This window comes from Aspergillus eucalypticola (assembly GCF_003184535.1).
Source record: "Aspergillus eucalypticola CBS 122712 chromosome Unknown BO83scaffold_3, whole genome shotgun sequence".
In the NCBI taxonomy this organism is placed as follows: Eukaryota; Fungi; Ascomycota; class Eurotiomycetes; order Eurotiales; family Aspergillaceae; genus Aspergillus; species Aspergillus eucalypticola.
In genome coordinates, this window is record NW_020290277.1 from 1 (window position 1) to 25,793 (window position 25,793).

The following is a 25,793-nucleotide window of genomic DNA, read 5'->3' on the forward strand; positions in this document are numbered from 1 at the left end:
CTCTTCTTCCTCCTCAAATGAACTTTTCTGTTGGAAACCTCTGTACTTCTATCGCACATTCAGGCTTCTATTAGCATACCTTTCCCATTAGTCTGAAATCCTTCTCGTCTCATTGTAACTCTCTGTTTCTCACTTCACTCGCGCTCTTTCGATCCCATCAAGTCCCTAGTCTCCTAGGCTCCTACTGACTTTTATGTCATTACTGACCCTGGAGATACGACGAACCCCTTTCAGCAACCAGACGGCTGAACGAGAAAGTATATCTCCCAGTGAGTCCTACTGACCGATTTAACTTTTAACCATCACTTACACCTTCTTAGCTGTCTCCCAGGCTAGCAAGATGGCTCCTCCCGAAGCCCCCGATGTGGACTCCATAGATCTCATTGCCAGCGACATGAAGGAGCTTGTCCGGAAAATCCAGGACCTACGCCACATCGGAATTGAGGACAAGATGATTGTGCTACCAAAAATCTGCGTCATTGGTGACCAGAGTGCCGGTAAAAGCTCTTTGATCGAGGGAATGAGCGAGATCAAGGTGCCACGAAGCGCGGGAACATGCACCAGATGTCCAATGGAGATCAATCTCTGTGAGGGCGAACCTGACCAGCCCTGGACTTGTAAGGTCTTCTTGTCGCGGAAGTACATGTATGATGCCTCTAAGAAGATCGGTAAGATTTCGAAGAAGTCTCAGTCCCTCGGGCCTTGGCAGGAGCAAGAACAACAAGAAGACGAGCTTTTCACAACACTGACAGACAAGCTCGACCTCGTCGAAGTGATTAGATGGGCGCAGCTCGCCATTTTAAACCCAGGCAGACCTTCCAGCGAATATTGCCCGGGCAAAACAGTGAAACAGATCCTGATTATTGTCAAGTGAAATTCTCACCCAACGTCGTGCGCTTGGATATTGCTGCGCCGGGTTTTCCTAACTTATCATTCTATGACTTGCCCGGTGTTATCAGCCAGGCTGAGCAGGAAGAAGAACGCTATCTTGTTCATCTGGTTGAGAACCTTGTCAAGCATTACATTTTGCAGAAGCACTGTATTGTCTTGCTGACGTTGCCGATGACGAATGATGCCACAAATTCAAGCGCTGCAAGGATCGTACAAACCACCTCTGGAGCAAACGCAAGGGCAATGGGTGTTCTGACCAAGCCCGATCGCATTCAGACAGGAGAATCTTATGCTCAATGGATTGAAATACTTGAAGGAGACAAGTTCTCGCTTGGCCACGGTTACTTTGTTGTTCGTAACAACCCCGACCCCGCGGTCGAGCACTCCGTCGCTCGGGAAGAGGAAGAAGCCTTCTTTGCGGGAGAGCCCTGGGCCACAGATCTGGCTCTTTATCGAGACAAGTTTGGGACCCGAAATTTACAGGCGACACTCCTCCTCTCTGCTTCTTGAGCAGATTCAAGGATGTCTACCGGACTTTATTGAGAAGATTAATGCCAAAGCAGAGAGGATTGAGGCTGAGCTCCGGACTCTCCCAGACCCGCCCTCTGCGAATGTTCCATATATTATTTGTGGAAAGTTAAACCAGCTGAAGGAGCAAATTCGCGCTCATATTGATGGTGGGTCAGCAACTTACCCCATGCAGAAGATCTGGTCGCATATTGCCATGGATTTCAAACGAGCCCTGATTACGACTCGGCCCACTGTGAGAATGCTCTCTCCAAGTGATAAGTTCCCTGGCCCGACGGTCCGCGATGCAGAGGGGAGCGATTCGGACTGTGAGATGACAACGGTCCCGCAGCCAGTCAAACGCAAGTCACCAGGGGAGCCTGGGATTATCTCAAGTGTACCAGAAGCGAGACAACAGCCAAATCCAGCTACAACCGGGACCAGAAATGGATTGTACTCGACAAACCATTTCGACAAGTTCAACGCTCCGGCCCTGATGTTTACATGGGAGAAGATTCGCGAAATAAACGAGGATTCATATCGAGCTGGACTGCCGGATCAGACGGACCCGAAAGCCATTGAGATCATGAACCAGATGAGCGTGAAGCACTGGTACGACCCCCTGTCAGTGTTCCTGGTTGCCACCTATCGCCTTGTCCGGGAGATGCTGCACAAGCAGCTAGATGAAGTCTTTCTGCAATATCACCAGACGGGTCTCTATCGAGAACTCAAGCGAATCATTGAGAGCTTCTTGTATAAGCTACGAGCTGCTCATTTCGAGCATGCGCAGGAAAACTTCAGCATTGAGTATAACAAACCATTTACAATGGCACTTTCGGCATTGGACCAGTCAATCAAGTCTGCTTACAGCTTTCTTGCGGAGAGGCGGCGTGTTGCTCGTGCTGGGTCCTACCTTGACGCTCAGGGAAAGTACCCTAGAGGAGACGCCCGACGTGAAGCTGAGCTTAGGAAGCTTACTGATGCCGAGCTGGGGCGCGACCAGTTCTCGCAGGAGCTGACCATGATGGCGGTAAGTCGATCTCGTGCCAAAATTTGAGTAAAACCTAACTGCCCTGGCTAGACAAGTCGCGGGTACTACGACTTGGCGAGTTCGCGGTTCATTGATTCAATTTGCCAGAGCGTGCACACTAAATTGTTCGCAAAATGCCGTGACGACCTCATCAAGGAGATCGAAAGAGAGCTTTGTATTTTCGATGAAAACGGTACGTTTCACCCATTCTATCAGGAATTAGATACTAAGACAATTCCTTGCCTTCCAGCATTGGAAAGATGTCTTGAGCTGATGGAGGAGGACCCGGACCGCCAGAGACGCCGTCAATTCCTTCTCAGAGAAAAGGAGCGAATTGATAAGGCCCAGGAGTGGCTAAAGCTAGCGAGGAAGGAGGATGACCAGGAAGACCCATTCGAAAATGTGAGGATCAAATCACAGCCTCCTGACGATTGGACTACTTAGTTGCGGCTTGGAGAGCGTTGTGTGAGCCTTTTCCTGTCCACAGTGCGTGGCTACAACAGAATCTACTCTGGCGATCAGATGTGTTAGGCTGGTGACTGGATTTACGAGTGGCCATGTTGGAAAAGTATACAGTTCAAGCTGGAATGGTGATGGATGATGGATGGATTGACCGCAAGCATCGAGGCGGGGTAGGGAACCCCACTTTGGTGCCCTAAGCCCTAAACACTGCTTGCGATGATCTCGAATGGTGTATGGCAGCCTGTAACCAATGGAAAAGGAGAGATGTCAGATAGAAGGACTAATAGCTCTAGAATGCAAATCAATGGGGATACTCGGTAATTTTTGCTAGATTTCCGCAATGATGATAAACAGGAGGCCGAGTCCAAAGAACAGACGATTACTTAAGGACTGGCTGGGCGGGGGGAAGCTGCCCCTCGCAGTGCCCAATGAGGATCGCGGGCGGCGACTCCCGCCCAAAATTCTCGCTCCCTCCGACTTCAGCCCACCATCTTGTGTGTCATCGATCGATCCCTCCACTTACCTTTCTTTCCCTTCTCATCGTCTTGTTCCCACGGTGATTGAGACTGAGCAATTACCCCTGTCCATCACCATGGCTGATAACAACGCTGTTAAGGAGGCCGAGGCCTCCATGGCCAACCTCCTCCTCGATGAGGTGACCGGCGAAAAGGTCTCCAAGTCCGAGTTGAAGAGACGCCAGAAGAACCGTGAGAAGGAGGCCAAGAAGAAGGAGAAGGAGGCCGCTGCTCCTCCCAAGGCCGAGAAGAAGACCTCCGCCGAGGATGAGGAGGCCAACCTCACCCCCAACGTGAGTCATTTTCTGCCCATTCGTCGCTGGGGGCCGCTTCTTTGTGTGCTGTCGGGGGATCCATTGTCGCATCTCTGCTAACATTCCCGCTCATTTCTGTACAGCAATACTTCGAGATCCGCAGCAAGAGAATCAACAAGCTGCGCGAGACCAAGAACCCCGACCCCTACCCCCACAAGTTCCAGGTCACCGATGATCTGCGCAAGTACCTCACCGATTACGAGGGTCTCGCCAAGGGCGAACAGAAGCCTGAGGTCGCCGTCCGCATCGCCGGTCGTATCTACACCAAGCGTGCTTCCGGCGCCAAGCTGATCTTCTACGATATCCGTGCCGAGGGCGTCAAGGTCCAGGTCGTCGCTCAGGCTCAGCACGCCACTGGCGACGTGCCTTTCGAGGCTCAGCACGAGCACCTCCGCCGTGGTGACATTGTCGGTATTGTCGGCTTCCCCGGTCGTACCAGCCCCAAGAACCGTGCCGACGGTGAGCTGTCCATCTTCGCTACCGAGGTGGTTCTTCTCTCTCCCTGCTTGCACGCCATCCCGTCCGAGCACTTCGGTCTGCAGGACAAGGAGCAGCGCTTCCGCCAGCGCTACCTGGACTTGATCATGAACGACAAGTCCCGTAACGTCTTCGTCACCCGCTCCAAGATCGTGCGCTACATCCGCAACTTCTTCGACAACCGCGACTTCGTTGAGGTTGAGACTCCCATGATGAACGCCATCGCTGGTGGTGCCACCGCCAAGCCCTTCGTTACTCACCACAACGACCTCGACATGAACCTGTTCATGCGTGTTGCTCCCGAGCTGTACCTGAAGATGCTGATCGTCGGTGGTCTCGAGCGTGTGTACGAGCTTGGTCGTCAGTTCCGTAACGAGGGTATTGACCTCACCCACAACCCCGAATTCACCACTTGCGAGTTCTACTGGGCTTATGCCGATGTCTACGATGTCATGAACCTGACCGAGGAGCTGGTTTCCGGTCTCGTTAAGCACATCACCGGTGGCTACGAGACCACCTTCCACACTCAGTCTGGCGAGACCTACAACGTCAACTGGAAGGCCCCCTGGCGCCGCGTGGAGATGATCCCCGCTCTTGAGGAGGCCACTGGCGAGAAGTTCCCTCCGGGTGACCAGCTCCACACCGCCGAGACCGGCGAGTTCCTCAAGCGTGTGCTTAAGAAGACCGGTGTTGAGTGCTCTCCCCCGATGACCAACGCCCGCATGCTCGACAAGCTGGTTGGTGAGTTCATCGAGGAGACTTGCGTCAACCCCACCTTCATCACTGGCCACCCCCAGATGATGTCTCCTCTGGCCAAGTACCACCGCAAGAACGTCGGTCTGTGCGAGCGTTTCGAGGCTTTCGTCTGCAAGAAGGAGATTGTCAACGCCTACACCGAGTTGAACGATCCGTTCGACCAGCGCCTGCGCTTCGAGGAGCAGGCCCGCCAGAAGGACCAGGGTGACGACGAGGCGCAGATCATCGACGAGAACTTCTGTACCAGCTTGGAGTACGGCCTGCCGCCCACTGGTGGTTGGGGTATGGGTATCGACCGCCTGGTCATGTTCTTGACGGACAACTACAGCATCAAGGAGGTTCTGGCCTTCCCCTTCATGAAGGAGGACAAGACTGCACATGAAACCAAACCCGCCGCGGAGGTGGTTGGCATTGAACCTCAGGCTGAGGAGGGTATTGGTGAGTTCACCATCTTGATTTCTCCTGAGAAAAGAAATGAATAGCTAACAAGCGATTACAGCCCACAAATAGATAAAATGTGACGAACTGATTATTAGATGTTAGTATTTTCTGATGACTAGTTGCATGGTATTCGGATGTCAATGAAGAAATGCATAAAATGATTATAGATGCTAGGGATGTAGTAAAGATCTTTTTTTCTCTTCTTATATACCTACTCCATCCCCCTTATAGTATTTACCCCACAAAATATAATAATGTCCCCTACGGTGAAGGCAGTAACAAAGAAACGAATGGCTTGTTCAAATCAGCCGCAAGCAGGACAAGAGTGGGATCCCCTTTCGGGACCGCAGTCAGATGACCCTGGATAGCTGTGCCTTATCCCTCGGCCATCTTTTCTACTATTGGAAAAGGGCTAAAGTGTGGTTAGAAGACTAGTTGCAGGATTCTAACTGCATTGCTGATGTAGGAGGATATTCTATTGTTGTGTCGTCAGACTCAAATGGGCTGGATATAGAGTTGACGGGAGGGATGGGCGGATGCAGATATGGGTACCGGATATGGTTTAGCGCCCGGGTGATAGTAACGCAGGATCCACTACGGAGGTATAAAGCGGTACGTATTGCCCAAGACCATCAAAATACTGCCACACCGCACCGGGATTTTAACAGAATCTCAGACGAGCATTTGGGAACTGTATGTTTCCAAAACCCGCTAAATCCGTGGTTTTTTCGGATCGAGCTTCACTAGGTTCTGCCGTCTCTGGCGGTCAATAAAGCGGTAAGAGTAAACAAATTGCCTTCCATCATTTTACCACCCTCTATATTGATGCCTTAGGCAGATATGTAATCAGATCTGCTTCAACAACAGGATATGTAATGTAGAAGGGACTGCAACATGCAAGAATGTCACTGTTACAAGTTCAAGCTTGTTATATGGGGCAATTTCCGTAGATGAACTATAGTGATGATGGTTCGGGCATTTTTCCTTAGGGAAGTTCCCATGGAGAACGATAGAGAGATTTGATATCATGCTTGGTCTGTATATACTCCCTTTTTGCTCACTATAGCAAACCCTCTCTCTCTTACTAAGTTCACTACTTCTAATTATTATCCCCGAGTATTTTTTCTCACAAGCCGGTGTATGCGTTCCTCCAAGGTTACTGGTGTTCTAGGTCTACCTACCGGTCACTTTTTTACTAGATGGAAGGTTGTTAGCAGTACTGCTTACTATTGATGAAGTAGTAGAACAACTGTAATTTCCGGTAGAATGTGGATAGACATGATTTGAAACCTCAATCATTGGCAGAAGCTGAGTGCCTTATTCCTCGGGCATGGGCATGGTAGTAGTTATTGGAATATCCCTTTAAGCTTAATAAGTCTAATCTTCATTTCCCTTCAATCACGATAAATAAATTATGAGCCGCGACGAACATGCCCTGCATAGGGCCTCAAGTCTCTCCTCATGGCATAGCTTTACCACGTCGGCATTTCCCTGCGTAACAGCTTCACGTCTCCACACATTTTCTTTCGAAGACAAGTATTCTAGAAGGCAGAGAAGAAGTATATATACTTCGGAGAATTGTCTACACAAGCTTGTACATCAATCACATCTCGACCATTACAACTAGTAATATACGTGAGACATCTAGTTTCATTACTCGTATTGCCATGGAGCCCCAGTCTGCGATTCCCCCAAACGACACCGCCGCAGAGGCGAGCCCAGCCGCAGAAGTCCACACCGAATTCCGATACATAGAAGCCTACGAAGACGTCTGCGACAGATGCGACCTCTTCAACATGCAGAATGCCATGTCGCAGTGCCGATCATGTGGATGGCGAGAATGTCGTGCATGCACGATCGAGAATGGTGGACGCCGAACCCATCGGGTCCAAGGCAGGACGCATTTCTCACCCGTTGATGTAACCGACTTAATGGCCCAGGCGACTGCTGATCATGAACAGAGAGTGGCGAGACTAGGAGGATGGATGGCAATGAGTAGACGGAGGGGCCATGCCAGAAGATGGATATCTACTAGTAGAAGGAGGGAAGAAGAACAGCAGCATAGAGGGAGGGGGAGGAGAAGCCGACGAGGCCGCCGGGGAAATCGCCAACATTGTCAAGCACCAGCACCAGCACCAACGCCTGAAGCTACCGCTGCTCCGTCCCCGGCAGCTTCTCTTAACACTGGGGAAGCAATCTTGAATGATGCTCGAGCTCCCGAGACAGCAGAAGGTGCGGAGATGCTGTATGCTTTGGGGCTGGAAGACTCTGCTAGTCGCAGAAGTGAAAGTGGTAGGTGAATCACAGTAGTCTTGAAGCGGAACTCGTTCTTACAGAGTTCATAGGGTCCCCTGCCACCGAGGAAGAGAGACGAACTATACGTGCTCCCTTTCTCATCCTGGCGAAACGTGCCCGCGAAGAATTCGAAACCCAACAGACAGACAGGGCAAGTAAGCAGTGAACGTACCACGTCAAACAGATAACTATCTGTTGATGTGCTGTTATCCGACTATTGCTCCTGCAACAAACTTATGCCCTTCGGTATTCTCATCGTGTGTTATGGTGACCTGGCACAGTTTCCCTTCAATCTCCTGAATAATTGTTGAATATTCTCCGTTCGAAGTTGCTTGCACACTGGGTTTGAGACAGACGGACAGAAGAAAAGACCTTCCGATCGAGAGATGAGAGCTGGATCTCATCATAGGGGGAAGTATTCCGCAGAAATGTAGGCGCCGATACCCTCCACCGTCCTCCAGAATGTCTGTTGCTCGACGCCAGCAAAAATCTGGATTGTGAGTACTACCGTGGCAGGATTGAGCTAATACGCCAGAGGCAAATCCAGCGGTACGTGATCATATTATACAAATACGTGAAGTAGAGATTTTAGTAGACATACAGGGCCACTCTGTGGCAGTAAAACACATGTAGAATGTAGTCCAGAACTCCTGCCTGTTCGTCATATTCCACGGTTGACCCTCAAGCTCTCCGGGGAGCATGGGCGGCGGCATTAGCGAGAGCCTGTCCACGGGCCTTGGCTGCCATCTGAAGTAGCTTGGCCGTCCTAGACGGGTGCCAGACACGGCTTCCCAAGACAAGCACCCAGGTAAGAAGGAACAGACTGCCTGCCTGGTGGGCAGAGGCCAAAGGCGTGGGAACAAGGTAAAGAAGCGTCGAGATACCAAGACCAACCTGCACGCAGGCGAAAGCGACCACACCGTGGACACCCTTCTTCGCAGCGCGGGGCAAGAGGCGCTTCATGGAGGGGGATCTGCGAGTATAGGCCCACAGAGCCATGATGCTCGTAAAGGTAGTCATGGCCAGGGTGCGGTGGTCCAATTGCACCAGGGAAGGGTTCTCCAGCATGTTCCTCCACCAGAGGTCCGACCGGTCCTCGTGGCGAGAGTAGCGTTCATCAAACAGTTCAGACTTAGGAGGAGCCAGGCCATTGCCCATGAACGGGAACTCGTTGTAGATGAGACCAGCATCCAGGCCAGCGACCAGGGCACCCGACATGGCAGTCACGAAAACCAGAGCAGCCAAAGCGGCAACGGAGCGACGGAAGATTTTGAGCTTAGGGTCACGAAGCGAGTCCAGGAGCTTGATTCCAGCTTGCGGGTCGGCGAGCAGACGGTGGGAGCGCAGAATGGCAAGTCCGTTCCAGAGCATAGCAGTATAGCAGACGAAAGCCGCACCCAGATGCGCCGTCAGACGGTACTGGCTGACACGAGGGTGGCTACCGGGAGCAAACAGATCATCCTTCAAACCAGACTTGACCATCCACCAACCGATGAAACCTTGGAATCCAATCAAGCCCGCAATACCAGCTAGGCGCAGAGACATGGGCTTGCTGACCTTTTTCGTGGCAACGAAGTATGCGGCCGGGAGCACGAACGACAGGCCGACAAAGCGGCCCCAAAGACGGTGGATCCATTCCATGTAGTAAATCGACTTGAATTCGGAGAGGGTCATATGCGGGTTCAGTAGTTGAAATTCGGGAGAGGCACGGTACTTGGAGAATTCCGACTCCCAGTCTTCAGCGTTCATTGGGGGGAGGGATCCGGTGACAGGGCGCCATTCGGTAATACTCAGACTACAAGATGGCTGCCTTAGTATTGGTCTGCAACTTAGCAATGGAGGAGAAGACCCTACCCTGACTCAGTCAGTCTGGTAAGACCGCCAAAAATGACAATGCCAAATACACTGGCCGCGCTGGCCAGCAGCCAGTAGGCCACTTTCTTATCGCTCACATCCGGAAAGCTAGACTTGGCTTTCGCGGCTCCTTCCTGGGCAGCAATTGCCTCCGGCGCTGCTGATCCGGAGACATTCCTTCTCAGACCGGACGCAAAAAGCTTTCTGGCCCTGGACTGCAGGGCAGAGTTGGCTCTGCTGTTGGTGTTCTGGGCGAAGGGCAAGGCGGAGAATTGACTGCGGAAGGCGGACTTAGTCGCGAAGTTCTGGGTACGAATCAAACATTGGCGGCAGGTGAAGAGCTCCCTCGACAGCCGGGGAGACAAGCTTCGCAGCAAGGGCACGGAAGGCCCGAAGGATGCCATGATGGGCGGATAAGGAGAGAATGAAGCTGTCCAAGGCTTGCCAGGCCAGAATTTCTGGTTGGAACTCGGCGAGTCTCGCGCTCGGAAACCCGAAGGCCGAGACCTCGCCAACCAATCAGAGCACGTCAATTTGTTGCCGATCGATCAGCCCATACTACACCACAAAGTTAGTACTCTATTGATTCTACCTCACTTGGTAGCATCTCTCTCTTTACCTACTCAGCACCCTTGTCTATCACAGTGATGTGAAATTCTATCAAATTAGTTTACATTGAAGTTGTGTTTCACTCAGCCAATCTGGCTTGATATACAGAATGGTCAAGGCCCCTTGCTTGCTTCAAGCCGCCTGAAAAGTCCTAGCCTCGATGAATGATCACCAGTTGTTACAGTTCCTCTACCAGTGTGCAGATTCCACACTTCATTCTATCGCTGCATATCGGGCCGTTAAGACTCTCAACGCGGTGTTTTCTCACCTTTATTAGTCCAGTGTCAATGTCACAGACAGTCATTGGGTGAGCTTATGCATCGAGGCATATTCGATTCACTTTCACATCCTGGAGGCCACAACTTGGCAAGCTATAACCGATTTTCTTCTAAAAATAGTCTCTGTGGCTATCTATTATGCCACACGTTGCTGAGGGCTTACCCATGGCTCCTTTATGACAGCGAGGTTCAAGGGACAGGAAGCGCCTGAAAAGCACAGCCACTCAACCGAAAGCTATTCCGCATGTATATAAGATACTGTTGCATGCATGTGAGGCGCCTTATATACTAATGGGTCATTTCTTTGTCAAGGGGAAAAGCATCACCGTTGACTTAGTATGTGGGATCGATCACAGGCTAGTCCAAAAATTCCACGGTGCTGAAGATCATCGCAAGTGTACATACACTGGACTTGCCCCCTCATTTGCTTTGGACTCCTCGCAAATGACTTGTGAAGCCGTGATATTATCGCCGCGGGGTCCTGCAGCATCAAGCCATTCTAGAACTCCGGATGTTCCTCCTCTTTTTCTGTCGGAATGCCCGGGGCCCCGCACTAGTGGGGCCGAATGCAGGGTCTCAGACCGTAGATACTATTTCACCTCATCTGTACGAATACGACTTCCTGTGATCGGCTACAATCAGACCGACTTGTATTTCTTGCATACGGCAGTGGAAAATGGTGAAACCTGCCACGCTCCTCGACTATGTTGTGGGATAATGCTATGGGTTTATATAGGATTTTCTGCTTCTTGCTATGCGTGCGTGGTATGTGAGATATGTCGGGGTTGAAGGATTTAAACTCCGGTGAGGATTCGGAGTTTAGAGTATGATGATATGGGATTTATTGGTCGGGCTATGGGGCTTAAGGGGATGTTGCGCACATACGGAATGTTGGATATCCGAGAGTGCTTATGCGGGAATAGAAGTATACTAGTATGTGTATATCTAGAGATTTGCGTGGAGGATGATAGGGATTTTTGTGCGACAGACAAAGATTAAGCTCACCAGATCGTATGACAATGAACTCTGATATGGTACTCTATTAAACAGCGCAACATGTAGTATTATAGCAGCTTCGTATATACCTACCATCAGAAAGGAACTTCTTCCCCCCTCCAGCTGATGAACCGGCCTCCAACTGTTTCTCTCGTGGCGCTTTCAATCTACTCCACTCAGTATCACGCCCCACTATATCAAGCTCACAGAAAGGAAAATACACTTACCAACTTCACCAAAGCCTCCGCACACTCCCTCGGCTCCGTAAAAGCCTCTTCCAACCCGATACTCTTCGCACACGCATCCCCCATCTCGGTCTTCACGAACCTACACAACTCACATTAGCACTTCAAGCCATTCCAAGTCACAAAGTAATGATCTCACCCCGGATGAATCATAAAACAAACCATCCTCTCATTCTCAACATGCATCTTTCTCGTCACCCAATTCCCAGCAGCTTTACTAACCCCATATGCAGCACCGGGAAAGAATTCTTCTTCAAGACCACCGATACTCCCCAGAAAGCTACTAACAGTGACGTACACCGGCTTCGTGCTCTTCTTCAGCATGTCATATACTCCTTGAAAGAGACGGATTACGCCAAGTGTGTTCACATCGAAGTGCAACTGCACGGTGGAGAGGGGGATGTTGTCAACGCGATGGGTGGCATCGTTGTAGTAGCCTGCGTTGGAAATCACGGTGTCGATGTGCATGATGTTATGGGTTGATTTGAGGGTTTCGATAGCTTTGGTGATTGAGGTGGTGGATTGGATGTCGAGGGGGAGGAGGATAAGGGTGGAAGTGGGGGATGTTGGTGGTGGTTTAGTATGCAGGGAGTTGGTGATGGGATTGCGCATGGTGGCGATTACGGTGGTGTTTGGGCGAAGGAGGAGGGTTTGGGTGAGGGAGAGGCCGATTCCTGGGTAGTTTTGTGGGTGAGATGAACATGAGGGTGGGATCAGGAATGGTGGTGTGTACCTCTGCTGGCCCCGGTGATGAGGTAGATGGTTGGGGATGACATTGTGGGGTTGGGGGTTGCAGGGGACTGGAGTTGCTTAGAGTAGACGGGCCCTGAAAGAGAGATGTAGGAACGAAAATATCTGCGATGGGGTGTATAGAAGAGTAATATGGTCCATCTTGGTGGAGGATAAGCGACGCTTTTATAGTCAATTGTTTCTGGGTTAGCTAAGCTGAGACTAGGGCTGAAAAGAAGCTAACGGATTGTGGCTTGTGGTGGGATACGATTTTCGCAGTCTGGAGGCAAAATCAACTCTAGTTGAGGCGTTACAGTCTCTCGTTGATGCATCATTCGAGCCTTGGTATACGGCGGACTGAATTATACAATGTTGATTGCCCACTGTTTTTAGATCGCAGTTGTAAGTTTGCAGTCCCGCAATTCAGCCTCATGCTATGAACTGAAATAGGGTAGCATTGGACTATGTACACTACTTGAATCATATTTGATCTGGCATTGTTCTTTCTCAGTTGTTTTTTTATCGTTTACTACTGATTAGTTATAAGACCTTGTGTATACCCTGCCGGTGAAGGCATAAGTCCTTTCAGATGCGTTGAAGCCCACCTTATGTGAGATTAAGGAACTTGCTCGGTTGGGGACTAACGTGAGCCATAAAAGAATAAGGCTACTTGCCCTCGTGGATATTTAGCGAACGCTACAGTATAAAAAAAGGGCTTGGGTATGCTGAAGGAAAGTGTTCTCATTCTCGTTATGCCTCTGCTTTCTGCACGAGCAAAGCAGGGTAACTACGGGAAGAGCCTCTATGGTCTGCTGATGCGAAAGACCATCATACACAGCACACATTTGTTTCAGTTCTATGTCATTAGATGCTGAAATAAACAACAAAAGCTGTCGAGATCCACCGATTTAAGGTACAGCCTCGGCTGCATACGTGGTTTCTCTGCTCATTTCCCTCCCAATAGAACCTTACTTATGTAACCTAGACGCCCTAGTTAGGCGAACCTCTTACACCGCCATGACCTGACCGGTGCCAGCCCTGTCCTTCGGTGCCTGGTGTGAATTCAAAGTATTTTATCGTGTCCATGCTTCTATCTGAAACAATGACCCACTCTCTCAGATGATTAAAGTGCGACTGATGAGAATAAAAAGGTATCACCTCAATACAATGGGAATACCTACCAGAAGAGGAGTAAGAAGCGTCTCAAAAGAAGCTGTGGCGTGCTCATCAGTTTCAGTGTCTGAAGGACAAGGTGTGCAATTCCGTAGTTGCAGTAGTAAGTTGCACAGTTCTGGCTAGTAAAAAATCCCAACTGTCTTGATCATGTATATTGTCCGATGACAAGTGTGAGTTGAGATAGGACCCAGGTGTGGACAGACAATGGCCTTGATAAGTCTTTGTAACAGCCCCTGCAGTTAGACACCTGCCAGACCTGCGCTGTCTCTGCTGCCTACAAGGCCTCCTCCTTTTCGCTGAGGAGGCCTTATTTGAAAGATATACTCAGGGATACTATCAGCCCTGTCCTGTACCTCAATGCCCCTTAGGGAACATATCAATACAACTATAATGATAGCAACAAGTATATCCGAGGCTGCTCCGATATAATGACAACAAGCGAATATACATAATCCAACTCTGTAGTTCATGGCGATTTACCTGCAGGTCGAGCAGCCCTCTCGTTGCCTCAGGCATGAACACGATAGCTCCATTTCGGGTCTAGCGCCACCAGCTCCTAGGCCTTCCCAAAGATCCACTCCTTTATCTCAAAGACCACTTCTACTGCAAAACACCATTGCTTCCACGCGCTGGAAAATGTCCTACGCCGTTGAAACGAAGAAGCGCAAGTTTCATCGGGTTCTCGAGTCTCTAACCAAACCTACAACTTCCGAGTCCACAAAACCAGCTACTGCCGAAGCGCCTGCAATTCGAGACGCATCGAACAAAAAAGCCCGTCTAGATGCGCCCGGCTTCTCACTTGCACGAAACTCACTTCTAAAGGTCGCACGCCCTAGCTCCAGAGATTCGTCGGCATCGTCAACCTCGCGGCCCAGCTTTGTTCCTTGGGATCGAGAACGTTTCCTCGAGCGATTGGAAACCTTTCGTCGCGTCGACCGATGGGCACCCAAACCGTCAGCAATTAGTGAGGTGGAGTGGGCTAAGCGCGGCTGGATATGTACAGATGTGGCCCGGGTAACATGTGCTGGGAACTGTGGTGGGTCGGTTGTGGTCAAGCTCCCGGATGAGCTGGACGAGTTGGATGGGTTTGATGCCGAAAAGGTGCAGGAGAGGAAGGAAGTTCGTAAGTTTGCCAATTGCCGTGTCTGCTTTCGTGTCTCTAATGGAGATCAGGAGCCAAGCTTGTGGACGAATACGCGGAAAGGCTGGTCAAGGGGCACGGGGAGACTTGTCCGTGGAGGAACAAGGGCTGTGATGGTGGGTATCTTTGATACTTGTGGTTGCCATTCGTGAGCTGACTGTTACAGCTACTATCCATCGATTGCCGCTAGCAAACCCCGAAATAGCTATCTCCGGCCTAGAAAAACGATACTCAAACCTCGTGAAGATAGCCGATCAATTGCCGGCCGCAGACATCATCCAAACGCCTCAGTCCTTCGATCTCGAAACGCTCATTAAGATACTTCCAGCAAGCTTCAACGGGTCCGAAGAAAGTACGCGCACGGAGAGCATTGAGAGCAATACTGAGGGTGAAGATGGGAAAGAGAACGCGCAGAACTCTGAGCCTGAGCCGTCTGTTTTTAAGAACGCTTTCATACTAGCATTCTTCGGTTGGGACTCAGTCCCCGATGGGACAGCTGGTCTGGTCGGCTGTAGCGTGTGTTTCCGGAGATTGGGCCTGTGGATGTACAAACCAAAGCCCAACGGCGATGAAGCTCTCTACGACTCATTGGAAGTGTTGAATGAGCACATGGACTATTGTCCTTGGGTAAACGGAAAGGCTCAGAGCGGAACGGGACGGGCCACCGAGAAATCAGAAGGCCTACGTTGTGGTTGGGAGCTGCTGGGCCAGGCGCTCAATGTGCGCCATCGTCGACTGAATCGTTCGACCACCTCGGGAGACAGTCGTGCTGTCTCCGAGGTACCATCCACGGATGAGCTTGTGGCGGACGATGTCAACCCCGAGGTCAGAAAGGCCAGTGACCGGGAATGGTGGGCCAAGTTACGCCGCATGCGACAGGTTTTGAATGTCGGTTCGCCTAGAAAGAAGCCGGCTTCGAAGTGATACTCTCTCATTATATTGTGTTTCTGCACATGATACTCCTCATCTGGTTGTTAATGCAGCGTGGCGTTCGGGCATTCTCATATCTATCTTCTCGATATCCTCATTACTACATTAGTTATGCTATAGCGAGCCTTTTCCTCCGCCTCGATAACTTAGAATACATCATACTAAATCAAAGAACGTTCGGAGAGCAGAACTTATCATCTACTCAACGCATTGCTTTGGAGCCAGATGCTCATTCCACCAATCGTCAGTAAGGTGAAGATTATAAGCACCCATTGCACCTGCCCACTCTTCCCCTTCCCCCTGTACATCTCCCAGCCCGGTCCTGAGCGCCCTGGCAAAGGCAGAAAGGTAATAACCTCCGCATCTGCCATTACTTTTGATGCCAGGTCAGCAGGCAGGTTGCCAGCATAAGGTGCCCAATATCGTCCAAAGACGGTGTTGAGGATACCATCTCGGGCCTGAATCCGAGAGACTGAAGCCGCGGTGCGACACATGCCTACCATGCGAGTGTATCGAGTCTCCCGATACTGCTGGAGGAGATGCTGAATCTGGGCCATTGAAGGCTTGCAAACTCCGCGGGCGTTGACGAGATCATGTAGAAGGGAGGAGAGCGCGGCAGCATCCTCGATGGCAGAATTGGCTCCCTGGCCAAAGTTGGGCGTCATCTGGTTGCACACTGAGTAAGCCAAACGATCTCACTTCAATCTTCCTAGCGACGTACCTTGTGAACGCTATCTCCAATCAAAACCATCCTATCGTGGTGCCATGTCTCGAATACTCCCTCCTCCAGCGCTGTCATCGAGGACACCTCTCTGTTCTTCCACAAGTCCCCCACGCAGATGTTTTTCCAGAACCGCACGTGTTTGACTTGGTCGAAGAGCTGTACAGCATCTTCGTCTGAGAATCGCGGGACATCAGGATAGACGTACTTCCTATCCAACTTCTGGATCACGAACCAGAACACCCGACCATGTCTGCCGTGGATTGTTAGAATGGATAAATGGTCGAAAATACCGTTGATCTGTTCGCTTATCTCGAGCCCTGGGATGGCTGATGAAATTCCGAAAACGCAGACATATTCAACAGTCATGCCTGCTTGTATTAGTCTCATTGCATCCAGCACAAAGGACATGAGACTTTGTAGAAACATACTTCTTCTTTCACGTGTCGAAACTGATGCAGGCCGATTCTCCTCCGCTATCTTCCAAATTTCACTTCTCACTCGACTATGTACTCCATCAGCACCAACCACGAGATCCGCCTTATATTCTGTCCCATCAGCCACAGTAACAGCAGTTCCATGATCCGACTGTCGCACGCCAACTACCCTTTTCCGAGTGAGAACGTTCTGCTTCTTCCTCAGCCCCTCATACGCAATCTGCAGGAACTTCTGCCGGTCCAAGAATGCAACCGGGTATCCGAACCTAGAAACCTTAGTCACAACACCTTTTATCTCCTTCTGTCCGCATGATAATCTAGAGACTGTTGACATACCTATCGCCAAGGACCTTAGGATAGACGTTACTAAAGCAGAACCCATCTGGATAGCTGATATTCGCCTGATGCAACGGCTCAATCACACGCTCAATCTCCCCAAATAGGCCCAGTTGCTCGAGGATCCGTCCGCCATTTGGCATGATACCTATCGAGGCACCAACTTGCGGGGCAACATCTTCTCCTTTTTCGAGTATGAGGTACTCGATATTTGCGCGTTCGAGACAGTGCGCAAGGGTGAGGCCCGCGACAGAACCGCCCACAATAAGGACGCGAAAGGGGGCTTGCTGGGTATTGGCCATGCTTGCGAATCACGCCAGATACAAAGCCTAATTGAAGATAAGTCCTGCGTATGGTATATATATTGTGTTTATTTGGTGGACTAGAATTATATCGAGCCTGAGGCAGATGGATTTTAAACTGTACGGCAAGCCAAGTGTTTGCTATTCTCACTGCTGGAGCGAATGGACCTCAAATGACATCCAGCACTGCCATAGTGGCATAACTGCGTAGTCAAGCTACTTCGGGCTTATGGAAGCCAGCCCCGTGGTACATGCGCTTGACCAGTAGTTGCTGTGTCACAAGCGTGGCTGTTCATCATGCCATCGTCTACTTGCAATCAAAGGTGGCAAAACAGTAGTATGCCTTACTTCTATTTCTACCCGAGGACAGCAATATATGTGAAGACAGTGTATTCACTGCGTTATTCTATCGTTGGGTGATGGTCTTTGTCGGCCCAAACATAACTTACTATTACATGACAAGCAGTAACTCCGTTCTCATGAGAGCACCACAAAGAGTGGTACAACACCGTGAACTTTCTCCGCCATTCCGTCAGGATAGATCGCTGTGTGTTACACACTAAACCATCTCCATACTGTTCTTGGCTACCTCTCCTTGTGCTTGATTCCACGCTGGGATCTTCCTTCTTGTCGCTTGACGAAATAGAATAACGCTCCATACAGAATTTCAAACAGAAAGAACATGGCCACGGACCATAACACAAGCGGGCAGTTCAACCAGGAAAAAGCCTCCCACCAGCGAATATATCGAACAAGGGCAAATCCGATGGCTGATGTTGACCCAAAGAACCTGGAGATCCTAGTGATTACTTAGCACAGCAAACAGCCTGAGCAGATCAGACCAACGCTTACCATAGCGTCCATGACGCCCCTCGTGTGTTTCCCCGACTCAACAATTGAAACACATTACCTATGCTGATAAAGAGCTGGCATGCAATTGCCCCCCACGTATAGGCTTGTGCGGGACCAACCTGGGCAGTAAGAGCCAAGTGACCGCTCAGACAACAAAGTGTCGTCGCTGCGAAGACAAGGGGCATATGGTCCCTCACCATTGCAGAGTGGTGCCATTCATTTGGGGCATTCTTGATTCCCGCGTAAATAACCACAAGGTCGAGAGAAACTCCCATGAGAAAGGCAACCCGCTCGACAAATCCTTTGGCAGGATACATTGCGCAGAATATGATTTCCCAGGCAAAATTGATGCAAAGGCCCCCGATGGTCATGCAGTATGTTTGGTCCTTGAACGATGTGTAAATCATCTCCACATAGTGAGCAACCCAGCCAACAGCCATTCCGATGACGAAGATATCGGCGAGCCATTTTAGCTCGTTATATCCTGCTGGAGCAGTAGAATGGTCGAACCCATCCATTGAAGCGATACGAAGACACGATTCAATGCTGGTAGCGGTTTTGTCGCTGTCAGGATCTGGGTCATTTGCGTTTTACATGACCTGAGCGTGCTTATATAGTGGGATGACTTGCGGTCACCCAGTGCTACGGCGCCCTGGTCCTGACGGTATGCCATGAAGATCTGTCTTATCCCATGAGTGGACTGATGTCCGCATCAGGTAGGACCACCAGGAGTCTCGGTAATCATGTGTCACCGGTGTGCTATTCTCAAGCCGCTCAAAGACCTGCAAGTGAGCCAGGGGAGTGCACCAGGCTCCAAAAGCTGTATCTCCTGTCGTGCCGCTAGAGGCATGTCGCCATACCCAACTGTCAGCTTCTCTCAAGGGCGAGTCACGCAACAACCATTCTGGTCGGCTCGACCGCACTGAAAAGGAAACGGTGTAACTTGTGCGAAGCAACAGCTTGCCCCAAGGGGAACCCTGAGCCCTTAACGATGAGTGTACGGCTGGAATATCCTATCCATAGCATACATATATAGACAGGACAGCGTCCCTTTGCGAGCTCATCGGGGTACCGCGCTGTCATCCGTTAACCTTCTCATCCTTGCACTTCGTCCCACTCAGGAAGGACCGAATCATGGCGGCACTGCCGGACGTTGCCTCCATTCCCATCCCTCTGGTAGCAACCCTAGGCATTGCCCCTCTAATTTTCTATTTCGTCCTGGATAGAATTGGTCCCTTGTGGCCAAATTCCAAAGCTTTCCTGATTGGCAAGAAGAAACCAGAGACTGTGACATCGTTCGAGTGCCCATATGCCTACATCCGTCAGATCTATGGGAAGTATCACTGGGAGCCATTCGTACAGAAGCTGTCCCCGAGGCTCAAGAATGAGGATCCTGACAAATATAAGATGGTTCTGGAGATAATGGATGCTATCCACCTGTGTCTGATGCTAGTTGATGATGTACGTATACCTTGAATCTATATAAATACAATCTAACATTAAGCAGATAACTGACAATAGCGACTATCGAAAAGGCAAGCCAGCAGCCCACCGAATATATGGCCCTTCAGAGACAGCAAATCGCGCCTACTACCGAGTCACCCAGATTCTCAACAAGACCGTGCAAGAGTTCCCCAAGCTGGCCAAGTTTCTGCTACAAAATCTGGAAGAAATTCTCGAAGGCCAAGACCTGTCACTAATCTGGCGACGGGATGGACTGGGTAGCCTTTCGACTGTTCCTGAGGAGCGAGTTGCAGCCTATCGCAAGATGGCGTCATTGAAAACAGGGGCGTTATTCCGGCTGCTGGGACAATTGGTGATGGAGGACCTATCGATGGACGGGACGATGACTACTCTTGCGTAAGCCTCGTTTGATTTTTTACAAATCTACCATGTCTAGCAGGAGCCAAAAGCTGATCCTGAGATAGGTGGTGCTCGCAGCTGCAGAATGACTGCAAGAATGTCTACTCATCCGAATATGCCAAGGCCAAAGGGGCGCTTGCCGAAGACCTGCGAAATCGAGAGCTCTCGTTTCCAATCATTCTCGCGCTGGAAGCTCCCGAAGGGCATTGGGTCGCCAGTGCTTTGGAGACCAGCTCACCGCGCAATATTCGCAAGGCGCTTGCTGTGATCCAGAGTGAGAGAGTGCGAAATGCTTGTTTCAAGGAGCTCAAGTCGGCGAGTGCTTCAGTCCAGGACTGGTTGGCTATCTGGGGACGGAACGAGAAAATGAATTTGAAGAGCCAGCAGACGTAGCTTTTTCTTATTTTGAGGTATACAGTTTCACTTCTCGTATGAGGGTTGAAGGATCATTCTCCTTAGGACACGTTCTGGGTTTAATTTGTGCCATACATACACGGTAGATCAAAACAGCATATATCAACATTTATACGTTGAGTTCGGTTCATTCATTGAGCTATGGACTGGTGTGTCGAGGTTCCCACCAGCTTTGAAACCTACATTGACCCTGGAGAACCGTACAGCCTGCTTCGGACTGAGTAAGGCCATAGATATAGTCCGAGCAGGTTGTGGTAACATCAAGCAAGCCACAGAGGGGTACTGCATGAACCATGTTACAATTCGGACCACCATCAGCTGGGAGTATCCTACTCACCAACATCACTGCCCGATATTAGGGTGGTGCTGGCGCTGCGCTCACCCTAGCCATTATTCCTCTTACCCAGCCATCATCGCGACAGTGTGATTTGTATTCGTTGTCTATGTACAAGCTCTGTGGAGCGGTACCTGCTCGCATGATTAGTCTGTTATGTCTATGCTTACTGTCCTGGAGCTAACAAACAGAGCTTATGCATGAATTGTCAGACCTGCCCAATTCATCCCAAACTCAATCCATAATCTAACAAGCAGGGGTCTCTTACCTCTCCTATACTCTACCCAACCCTCATACACGCCCTTACACTACAGTTCATCATCACTCAAGTCCCAATCCTACCTCAGCCTCCCAGATACAACACAATGACTCCACTCCTCCTCCCAACAGCCCTCATCTCCGCTATCCTCGGCATCACCGCCCATCTAACCTTCTTCATCCACGCCGACCTCGAAAAACACGTCGTCTTCCTTGCCAACTGCCTCATCTTCTGGCCTTTACTCAGTCAACTCGCCCTCTTCATCCTCGGATACAGAGAGATATCCCAATGGATCGGACTAACGATACTGACCTTCCACTCCTCGCTGTTAGCTTCTATAGCGATCTATCGATACTTCTTCCACGCGCTGGACGGGTTTCCAGGTCCAAAGTTAGCAAGGGTCACAGCGTTGTGGGATTTCAAAAATACAGTGCTGGATGCGAAATGGTATCTTAAAGTGAAGGAGTTGCATGGGGTGTATGGGGATGTTGTTCGGATTAGTATTTTTCCCGTCTACCCTTGTTTCTTGTGTGGAGTTTGTACAGTATCTGACGGATTAGATAGAACCTAGGGAGATCTCGATCAACGATCCATCTGCGATAAAAGACATTTACGGCGTGGGTACGACATGCGTCAAGGGACCATTCTACGATCTACATTATCCGCATCGATCGTTGCAGATGGCGAGGGATAAGGCGTTTCATTCGAAGAGAAGGAGGTTATGGGATCGGGGGTTTACGTCGAAGGGTATGGCTCACATACCTATTTTACGTATCTCGTGGCTGATATGACTAGCACTCGCGGGCTACGAACCATATCTCCTAGAGCACTGCAAAGATATAGTCCAGGTTATTGAATCGCGATCATCGCAAGCACAGGAGACCACAGCGCTAATTGATGGGTTTGCATGGGACTCGATGGGGATATTTGCGTTTGGGAAATCGTTCAACATGCTGCATGGGGAGCCGCCGAAGATGCTGCAGATGATGAGGAAAATGGGACGCGGAGCAAGTGCTTTGCTCAGCTCGATTTGGCTGGTTATATTTATGCGGGGGATGGTGGGTGTAAGGCGGTTTACGGATAGATGGTTGGAGTGGTGTGCGCAGTGTGTGGAGGAGAGGAGTAGGGTATTGTTGCATTTACTGTCTAGTATCAGTTGTGGATTGTTTAGGCTGATGTTGGTTCAGGTCGAAACTGATCGTCGGGATCTCTTCAGCTATTTGATCGAGGAGTCAAGCTCGAAGGGCGACCAGTCTATAGGTGGCGTTGATGGGGATCTTGTTCGCGATTCAGAGCTCGCTATTACGGCTGGCAGTGACACGGCTGCCAGTACCCTCAATGCTTTGTTCTATCTCCTGGCACGACATCCAGAGAAGCTACGTCGGCTGCAGGCGGAGATAGACTCTGCTGTGCCTGCTGGACAGGAGCTGTGTCATGCGGCATTGGTGAAGAAACCGTTCCTAGAGGGGTGTATAAATGAGAGTCTGCGTCTGTGTCCAGCTGTGTTGAGCGGATTGCAGCGCGAGACAGGACCAGAGGGTCTTCGAACGGCAGGAGTCTATATACCCCCAGGAATGATAGTGTCTGTGCCGACGTATACAGTTCAACGAGGTATAGTACTAACCTTATTTGTGAAGTTAGTAGCTGACATCGTTCACGTCTAGACCCGCGCAACTTCCCCCGTCCAGACGAGTTCATCCCAGAAAGATGGTCCACCCAGCCAGAGCTAGTCGTCCACAAAGATGCGCTCAACGCATTTTCAAGCGGCACCTACTCCTGCGCAGGAAAGGCATTCGCGATGATGGAGATGCGACTGCTTGTTTCCACAATCGTGAGGCAGTTCAACATTGAGTTTCCCCCAGGGGAAGGACAAGAACCGCTAGATACACTGGGAGGAACAGGTCCATTAGACTGTTTCACAACACATATTCCACAGTATCGTCTTCTCTTCACAAAGAGATAGATAGATAGATAGATAAACCCCAATACAGAACTGTGTTACTCCACACTGAATAGTAGGATGTCATGTCGTAACTAATGATGGTAGGCATCTACCGTTACTGTTTCACTCCATTCACAGGCCGCATCCGGCCAGGCAGGAAACACGGTTCAAGGCAGGGGTTTCAACCAAGGAAACTCAAACTTATAGCAGCTCGAATTCCGTCTGACTTCCAACTTGCTTTATCCCTGCTACTAGACTACTACTACTACCCCTTTCATGGGAGGTATCATGATATCTATCCTTTTTACTTCCGTCTCACTTTGATCATGGCCTCCGAAGAGGAACAGCGCACAGGCCAACGGCCCAGCATCAGCATGTACGATCCCGCCCGAGACCGCTGGGAGGAGCAGCCTGTGGTTGCTGCTGAACCAGCGCCAGTGTCTGCTTCCATCGAAGCAACACCATCTCAGACGGATGAAGCGAAACCGGTGAGTTAAACTTTCCTATATGTATCAAGTCGAGGGTTCTCTGCAGTGGAGGGAATAAGTGGAGCGTTCATCCACTGCGAACTAAAGTGGCGCTTACGCTCGGCGGAGGCGGTGATTACTTATTCTTCCCGCAAATAAAAGACTCCGGAAAGAAAATGCTCCTGCGCGTCTGATTGTCTCGCGACATTCTTTTTTCAGTGTTCCATCTTCTTTCCATTGCAGGATATCTGACGCTGATTGTGGATGTTCATTGGGTTTTTTTCATATAGGTTCATGATCCTACTGTGACTTCTACGAGTGAACCTCTTCCTCTTCCCCTAACCACCACCACCGAGTCTTCTCAACAACCGGAGCAACAGCAACAGCAACAGCAGCAGCAGCAGCAGCCACCTATCCCGACACCTCCTTCCTCCCAATCACGTCGCAAACACAAGATAAACAAAATGGGTGACTACTCTCGCTCTGGGTCTGCCGATGTCTACGCCGAGCAGAGCTCCCCTGCGGCCAATAGCCACAAGCGCAAGCTCGAGGACGAGACGTCGGAGCAGCAGCCACCCGCCGACCAAGCGAACGACCGTTTCATTTCAAAGCGTAAGCGACTCGAAGAACGACACCAGAAGCTCCGGAAACGCGGCCAGGCACCTCCCTCGGCTTACTCGCGCCGCGATGGCGACGAGACAGCAGCACGCGCAGCACCACAGCCCCGATCCCCCTCACCGCCCCTTCCTCCGCGGTCTCCGTCGCCCGAAGTGCAGGCGCGTCAGCGGAAACGACCCGGTGGCGGAGCGCGGCGAGGTCTCGTGGACCCGCAGACGCTGCGGCGGCGACAGGAGGAGCGGGAGCGCGCGCTGGAAGAAGATGCGATGCGCAACTCGCAGAGCCGAGGCGTGACGGATATCGTGAGACAGCATTACAATGCGGTTCCGCAGCGAGGACGGGAGTGGCGCAAGACGGAGAGTAAGATTAAGGGGCTACGCAGTTTTAATAATTGGGTGAAGAGTACTTTGATTCAGAAGTTCTCGCCGGATGAGGAGTTCGTGGCGCGGGCAATTGGGACGAAGGATTGGGCGGATGGAACTGGGCCACCGCCGATGGAGGAGAAACGGTTGCTGGTGATTGATTTGGGATGTGGTAAGGGTGGTGATCTGGGCAAGTGGCAGCTTGCGCCGCAGCCGGTGGATCTGTACGTGGGATTGGATCCGGCGGAGGTGTCGATTATACAGGCGCGCGAGCGGTATGCGGGGATGCGTTCGGGCAGGGGACCGCGTGGTGGTGGGCGGAGGGGAGGGCCGCCGTTGTTTCATGGCGAGTTCCGGTCGAAGGATTGCTTTGGGGAGTGGTTGGGGGATATTGATATTGTTCAGCAGGTGGGAGTGGATCCGAATGTTGGACCGGGAGGGTCGATGATGGCGTCGCGATGGGGTGGGGGTGGGTTCGATGTGGTGGCGTCTATGTTTGCCATTCATTATGCGTTTGAGAGTGAAGAGAAGGCCCGACAGATGCTGCGCAATGTCGCGGGGTGTTTGAAGAAGGGTGGCCGGTTCATCGGCGTGTGTCCTAACTCGGACATTATCAGTGCCCGTGTGGCCGAGTTCAATGCCAAGCGCAAGGACCGTGAAGCGGCGAAGCAGGATGCTGAGCCGGAAGATGGTGAGGTGGAGGAGGAGGCCAAGGCAGAATGGGGAAACTCGATCTATCGGGTGAAATTCCCTGGGGATACCCCGGAGGATGGCATCTTCAGGCCGCCGTTCGGATGGAAGTACAGCTACTTTATGGAGGAAGCGGTGGGCGAGATCCCAGAGTATGTGGTGCCGTGGGAGGCGTTTCGAGCGTGAGTCCATCCCATGACCGCGAACCATGAATTACGGTACTAATAAAGCAGGTTGACGGAGGAGTACAATCTGGAGCTGCAGTACCGCAAGCCGTTCATGGAGGTGTGGCGGGATGAGAAGGACGATCCGGAGCTGGGGCCGTTGAGCGAGCGGATGGGCGTGAGAGATCGCACGACGGGCGAGTTGACTATGACGCCGGAGGAGCAGGAGGCAGTCAGTGAGTATTCCTTTACTGCAGCTGGAGAGGGTGTACGCTAACAGGACAGGTTTCTACCATGCATTTTGCTTCTACAAGGTGTGATGGATACATAGTATTAGAATGAGGGTAAATAGATGTAATGGACATGAAATTGTATTTACTTCAAGA

At 50.8% G+C, this 25,793-nt stretch overlaps 11 protein-coding genes across 11 annotated transcripts; 7 read left to right on the top strand and 4 right to left on the bottom strand.

Moving 5' to 3' along the window:
- On the top strand, positions 1-3,201 carry BO83DRAFT_374785 (uncharacterized protein). Its single transcript, XM_025530285.1, has 6 exons — positions 1-269; positions 321-870; positions 964-1,044; positions 1,153-2,428; positions 2,480-2,621; positions 2,679-3,201. Exons 1-6 carry the CDS (start codon positions 194-196, stop codon positions 2,870-2,872), a joined length of 2,319 nt encoding a protein of 772 aa, XP_025391925.1. The 5' UTR covers positions 1-193; the 3' UTR covers positions 2,873-3,201.
- A 173-nt stretch (positions 3,202-3,374) lies between these two features.
- On the top strand, positions 3,375-5,580 carry BO83DRAFT_330026 (lysine--tRNA ligase KRS1). Its single transcript, XM_025528219.1, has 3 exons — positions 3,375-3,698; positions 3,803-5,390; positions 5,452-5,580. The coding sequence occupies exons 1-3, from the start codon at positions 3,483-3,485 to the stop codon at positions 5,460-5,462; spliced, it is 1,815 nt and encodes a 604-aa protein (XP_025391926.1). The 5' UTR covers positions 3,375-3,482; the 3' UTR covers positions 5,463-5,580.
- Positions 5,581-7,060: 1,480 nt separating this feature from the next.
- BO83DRAFT_413882 (uncharacterized protein) lies at positions 7,061-7,854 on the top strand (the record flags this gene model as incomplete). Its single annotated transcript, XM_025534524.1, has 2 exons — positions 7,061-7,685; positions 7,739-7,854. 2 exons carry the CDS (start codon positions 7,061-7,063, stop codon positions 7,852-7,854), a joined length of 741 nt encoding a protein of 246 aa, XP_025391927.1.
- Positions 7,855-8,211: 357 nt separating this feature from the next.
- cox15 (cytochrome c oxidase assembly protein cox15) lies at positions 8,212-9,972 on the bottom strand. The gene is made up of 2 exons (XM_025528220.1): positions 9,543-9,972; positions 8,212-9,483 (listed from the first exon to the last, which is right to left on the bottom strand). The coding sequence occupies exons 1-2, from the start codon at positions 9,944-9,946 to the stop codon at positions 8,370-8,372; spliced, it is 1,518 nt and encodes a 505-aa protein (XP_025391928.1). The 5' UTR covers positions 9,947-9,972; the 3' UTR covers positions 8,212-8,369.
- Positions 9,973-11,432: 1,460 nt separating this feature from the next.
- On the bottom strand, positions 11,433-12,535 carry BO83DRAFT_374789 (SDR family oxidoreductase). Its single transcript, XM_025530286.1, has 4 exons — positions 12,404-12,535; positions 11,810-12,344; positions 11,653-11,752; positions 11,433-11,592 (listed from the first exon to the last, which is right to left on the bottom strand). The coding sequence occupies exons 1-4, from the start codon at positions 12,444-12,446 to the stop codon at positions 11,521-11,523; spliced, it is 750 nt and encodes a 249-aa protein (XP_025391929.1). The 5' UTR covers positions 12,447-12,535; the 3' UTR covers positions 11,433-11,520.
- Positions 12,536-14,183: 1,648 nt separating this feature from the next.
- BO83DRAFT_330032 (uncharacterized protein) lies at positions 14,184-15,809 on the top strand. Its single transcript, XM_025528221.1, has 3 exons — positions 14,184-14,698; positions 14,749-14,832; positions 14,883-15,809. Exons 1-3 carry the CDS (start codon positions 14,212-14,214, stop codon positions 15,638-15,640), a joined length of 1,329 nt encoding a protein of 442 aa, XP_025391930.1. The 5' UTR covers positions 14,184-14,211; the 3' UTR covers positions 15,641-15,809.
- BO83DRAFT_128451 (FAD-dependent oxidoreductase) lies at positions 15,741-17,631 on the bottom strand. Its single transcript, XM_025526083.1, has 4 exons — positions 17,141-17,631; positions 16,799-17,070; positions 16,368-16,738; positions 15,741-16,311 (listed from the first exon to the last, which is right to left on the bottom strand). Exons 1-4 carry the CDS (start codon positions 17,440-17,442, stop codon positions 15,841-15,843), a joined length of 1,416 nt encoding a protein of 471 aa, XP_025391931.1. The 5' UTR covers positions 17,443-17,631; the 3' UTR covers positions 15,741-15,840.
- A 396-nt stretch (positions 17,632-18,027) lies between these two features.
- On the bottom strand, positions 18,028-18,839 carry pyr4 (meroterpenoid cyclase pyr4; the record flags this gene model as incomplete). Its single annotated transcript, XM_025533784.1, has 2 exons — positions 18,295-18,839; positions 18,028-18,241 (listed from the first exon to the last, which is right to left on the bottom strand). Exons 1-2 carry the CDS (start codon positions 18,810-18,812, stop codon positions 18,028-18,030), a joined length of 732 nt encoding a protein of 243 aa, XP_025391932.1. The 5' UTR covers positions 18,813-18,839.
- A 589-nt stretch (positions 18,840-19,428) lies between these two features.
- BO83DRAFT_305090 (prenyl transferase) lies at positions 19,429-20,550 on the top strand (the record flags this gene model as incomplete). Its single annotated transcript, XM_025527249.1, has 3 exons — positions 19,429-19,755; positions 19,802-20,154; positions 20,223-20,550. 3 exons carry the CDS (start codon positions 19,429-19,431, stop codon positions 20,548-20,550), a joined length of 1,008 nt encoding a protein of 335 aa, XP_025391933.1.
- A 720-nt stretch (positions 20,551-21,270) lies between these two features.
- On the top strand, positions 21,271-23,047 carry BO83DRAFT_453886 (cytochrome P450; the record flags this gene model as incomplete). Its single annotated transcript, XM_025536927.1, has 6 exons — positions 21,271-21,664; positions 21,729-21,911; positions 21,960-22,291; positions 22,352-22,775; positions 22,829-22,995; positions 23,027-23,047. The coding sequence occupies 6 exons, from the start codon at positions 21,271-21,273 to the stop codon at positions 23,045-23,047; spliced, it is 1,521 nt and encodes a 506-aa protein (XP_025391934.1).
- Positions 23,048-23,351: 304 nt separating this feature from the next.
- On the top strand, positions 23,352-25,770 carry abd1 (mRNA (guanine-N7)-methyltransferase). Its single transcript, XM_025529019.1, has 4 exons — positions 23,352-23,594; positions 23,864-25,425; positions 25,477-25,643; positions 25,693-25,770. Exons 1-4 carry the CDS (start codon positions 23,433-23,435, stop codon positions 25,725-25,727), a joined length of 1,926 nt encoding a protein of 641 aa, XP_025391935.1. The 5' UTR covers positions 23,352-23,432; the 3' UTR covers positions 25,728-25,770.
- The last annotated feature ends 23 nt before the right edge of the window (positions 25,771-25,793 follow it).